The sequence below is a fragment of the Rhipicephalus microplus genome, chromosome 2, assembly GCF_043290135.1.
Source record: "Rhipicephalus microplus isolate Deutch F79 chromosome 2, USDA_Rmic, whole genome shotgun sequence".
NCBI classification, from domain to species: Eukaryota; Metazoa; Arthropoda; class Arachnida; order Ixodida; family Ixodidae; genus Rhipicephalus; species Rhipicephalus microplus.
In genome coordinates this window covers 134778635-134782830 of record NC_134701.1, presented here as the reverse complement: position 1 = coordinate 134782830, position 4196 = coordinate 134778635, and the positions used below count along the sequence as shown (strand labels likewise).

General features: G+C 45.4%; 1 protein-coding gene across 1 annotated transcript; it reads left to right on the top strand.

Annotated features, from left to right (window-relative positions):
* The first annotated feature begins 502 nt into the window (after positions 1 to 502).
* On the top strand, positions 503 to 3840 carry LOC119185972 (putative nuclease HARBI1). Its single transcript, XM_075886829.1, has 4 exons — positions 503 to 1137; positions 1745 to 1953; positions 2491 to 2819; positions 3433 to 3840. Exons 1-3 carry the CDS (start codon positions 556 to 558, stop codon positions 2816 to 2818), a joined length of 1119 nt encoding a protein of 372 aa, XP_075742944.1. The 5' UTR covers positions 503 to 555; the 3' UTR covers position 2819; positions 3433 to 3840.
* The last annotated feature ends 356 nt before the right edge of the window (positions 3841 to 4196 follow it).

Sequence of the window (4196 nt, the reverse complement as noted above, 5' to 3'; positions counted from 1 at the left end):
GTGGTTGTGATACTTATATATTTTTTTATTCAAAGAGATAGTGCTGAGACCGATGGTGATATAGCGGCGATTCTTGTTTATAGCTGATATGAGGTTCCGAGTTCCCGGTTACGTTTTGACATCATAATCACAGCTTCATTAGCTATCGTCTCTGGTGTAGAATTTTCTTGTCGCTATTGCCGCCTTGCATCCGCTTCAAGTTGTCTGAACTGCGCGCAGCTTGGCGTTTTTCCCGCTTAGGGCCAAACAACGAAACGTTCCTTTCCTCAGTGAGGAAGCCTTCATTCTTGTGAGGCCGCCTTATGTCACTCTGAAAGCGTCCTCACTGAGGAGCCCTCGGTAAAGGCTTCCTTGGTGCTTCCTCAGCTTAAGGTTGCTTCGGGGCTACCTTCGTGCGCCCTTAGGTCCGCTCCTTGCCCTGAACGAGCGCTTCGCCTCACAGCTACCCCACGTGATGTTTTCGAGGCAACCCTCCCACCCCACCTCTGCGGGAAGACACGAGCGGCGAGCGTGCGTGCACGGTGCCAGGCACGACGGCGCGCAGTAAAACAAGAAATGGCGTCGTGGGCGGACGGGAGTGCGGCTGACTTCAGGGATTTCTTGAACCGCGCTTGTCAATTCGCCTTCGGAGAGGTCTACCGGTATTCACCGGCAGTGAGGATAGTTCGCGATGCGGTCAACCCCATGGAATTCTACGATGAAGAAGATTTTTCATTCAGGTTTCGCTTCACCAAGGCGTCTGTCATTGCAATCATGTCGGAACTGCAGTTGAAAAAGAACACGGACCGAAGGGGAACCCCGCTCCCACCGCTGCTGAAGGTGCTCATCACGCTTCGGTTTTACGGCACTGGTGCCATGCAGACAGTGGTTGGCGACCTCGTGCGCGTCTCACAGCAGTATGTGTCGCGTTGTGTCTGGGAGATCACCCAGGTCATATGTTTGCGGCTGTTTCCCAAATATGTGCGACTCCCCGATGCAGCAGACGCGAATGCTGTGATGGCCCGCTTCTACGCAATTGGCCTGTTTCCAGGTGTAACGGGGTGTATAGACTGCACGCACGTCCCGATTGTGAGCCCTGGAGGCGAGAACGCCGAGGTCTTCCGCAACCGCAAGGGATACTTCTCACTTAATGTGCAGGTAAAGTGACGCCTTCGTCTCATTTTTTTTTTCTTTTCTTAACCTGTTTGATGTGTGTAACTTTTCCGACAGCGTTGTATAGACGCACGTTTTCAAAGCTGTGCCGTTGCTGTAGAAATGGGGTTACTTTTGTTGCACATGCCCATGGTGAATACACACCATTCAGGTACCACTGTCCATTTCCAATTTTTCTTTTACATATGAAACGTACAGCTTCAGAAAGGTACTCCTTGAATGTCACTTTCTTTTTAATCGCCATTTTTAAAGTAGCTTAGCTGGCGTTTGAACATGGTAATGTGATAATCAGTAATGTCGCACCCATGACTATGTTGTGTATCAGTAACTTAAAATAAATTTCAGTAAATATGCACCATCAATGCACTGATCTAAATTGCATAACTGTCATGTAGGTTGATAAAAACCAAGGGTTGTGAAGGCCTGTTGTATTAGCCACTTCTTATCCGGACACAGTGTGCTTAACAGTTGCATGAGGGTTTGTGGTGGGGAAGTGCACATTTTTAGAATTTTCCAAGTTACACACATTGAAACATGGCTGTTGCTTTTGTGTGAAAATATTTCTAAGAAATGCACAATACTTGATTCGCAGGCTATCACTGGTCCCGAGCTCCAATTCTTTGACGTAGTTGCCAGTTGGCCTGGATCTGTGCATGACAGCAGAATATTCACCAACAGCAGAGTGATGGCTCTCTACGAACAGAAGGCTGTACCTGGCGTTCTCCTTGGTGACCAGGGGTATGCGTGCCTACCATTCCTCATGACACCACTGAAGAATCCTCAAACAAGCGCAGAAAAGAGGTAACAGCACATGAACCTCAGCATTAAAATTATAATAGGTGCGCTACTTGGCACAATAGTACTTGAAGCACTAAAATTGCAGTGTCCCTTATGAAAACTAGAATAAAAACCTGCCATTTATAAGATAAATGTCAAAATTTCTTGGAACAAATGAAGTACCTGCAACTGTACAGCCCACTGTAAAAACAAAGAGAAAAGGTATTCCTAGACGCAAACCACTTAAATTTTAAATTTGCTCCCATACAAGCATACACATGCTTTACTGCAGTCTCTGAACAGGTTTACTGTCTGCTGTCCCACAGCGAATTCTTTGTTATCTCGAAAAGCATACCCATGATGTGCACATGCCAATAACACAGGATGTATCAAAACACATTTAAAATGGAACACGCAAGTTGTTATCTTCAAAAACAAAACTGTTTCTTCCTAATAATTGTGATGATGTATCAGTGGCTGTATCTTGACATGTTCACAAATGCTTTTGCACATAGCGCTTGCTGCTCATGCATGATTTGCACATTCTCTCGTTTTGTGCAGGTACAACAAGAGCCACATAAAAACGAGAAACAGTGTGGAGCGTGCATTTGGAGTGTGGAAAAGGCGCTTCGCATGCCTGCGGGTAAAGCTGCTGACGGACACTGATCGGTCTGCAGCTATCATAACAGCATGTGCAGCGCTCCACAACATTGCCTGTTTGCGTAGGGACCCATGTCCACTCTCCGATGAAGCACACCCCGACGTTAATTTACCCGACAACCCCAGCCAAGGAGATCCCGACACTGTTGCTGGTGCACAAGTACGCAGCTGCTACATCCGCCGGTGTTTTTCCTCTGGGAACGAACACACAGGTCCAGTGCAAACCTGAAGTAAGTGTCTACATTCAGGCGCTGTTTCAAAAATTATGTTCCTGCTCTACGTCGTCTCTCTTCAGTCTGGTTGACTTTAAAGAGTGCTGCATGCATTTATCCAAGCAGTGTTACTTGCACCGCTGTGGTGTTTCAGTAAATGAAAAATGTACATGACACAGCTCATATCTTCAAATGACTTTATGAAAACTTCAAAACATCAGCTGAACAGGCACATGTACATTCAGACACTACACTTGGTGACGTTTAAATATAACATTTGAGACATCTGGTGTGTTATCTCCAAAACAACTTGAAAAGAACTGATGATTTAACAACAGCAAGAAATATACTTATGCTTGCTGTTGCATGTTAATGTGACAAGTTTCCAAAACATGCTCTCAGATATTCCTTTATTCAGAGTCTGCTGCCTGCAGCTGTTTTCTTAGGAGCGCCTGCTTCAGTTTCTGTACTTCTTCTTTTTCTTTTAAGATCCGAAGCTTGATTTTGTGCTGGATGTTGCAATTTTTTCTTTGCTTCTTCAAGGTGCTGATTTTGATCTCATGCTCTTCTCTCATGCACTCCATTCTTTGATTGTGCTCAATTTCTTTATGTTTTTTATCTGCTTTTATAGCATCAAGGCGAGCCTCGAGCTCTACGTCGAGTGTGTGCTGCAACAGAGACAGCCTGCCTCCGCGGACATTCCGCACACTTGACCCAGCTGTTGGTGCTTCACTTTGTGCACCTGGCTGAGCAGCTTCCTCTTGGCTCATGTCCGCATCGACTTTGGGGTCGTCGAAGCATAAGCTACCTTCACCAACCACGGATGGTGTGTGAGAGCTCTGCAGCATTGACTGCATAGCTGCTCTGTCGGTTTGGCTGAGTTCTTCTGTTTGGTCTGCAATAAAAGTTGTTTCATCCATGAAAGACAAGCGAAGAAATGTGAGGAAGCACCTCATGAAACAAATACCAATATTATTCACGGTCTTCGTTTACTAGATGTTTGTATACTTTGAAATGACAATAAACACTATTACCTGCATGCACTGACAACAGCTCACTTATGTATACGATACTGGTGGGGCAGCATGCACAGCACGTGAAACATATTTCTATGCATGAAAGAAAAATTCTAGCGTGATTGGCACAGGCGCTCACCCAAATAATTGAAACAGAGCAATCTACCAGAATGTCATTTCGTTTGTGCATTTCTGCACTGTTACTAGTTACACAGAAAAGCATAGAGGTTGGCCTCAAGGTTGATCATGCATGTGTACTACTATGCAATGGAAAAAAAATGAAAGATCGAACAGGGCATTACAGGGTGGCAGTGCAGATAAATCGGACAGGAATCTGCATGCTTTGCTACATCACGACAGCGTGTAAACACAACCGCTT

Bases quoted from the DNA above. Each gene is read 5' to 3' on its own strand.
- LOC119185972 (XM_075886829.1), top strand. From the start codon at position 556: ATGGCGTCGTGGGCGGACGGGAGTGCGGCTGACTTCAGGGATTTCTTG. The intron at 1,138-1,744 runs GTAAAGTGACGC...CTTGATTCGCAG, and splicing joins ACTTCTCACTTAATGTGCAG to GCTATCACTGGTCCCGAGCT. The intron at 1,954-2,490 runs GTAACAGCACAT...CGTTTTGTGCAG, and splicing joins CAAACAAGCGCAGAAAAGAG to GTACAACAAGAGCCACATAA.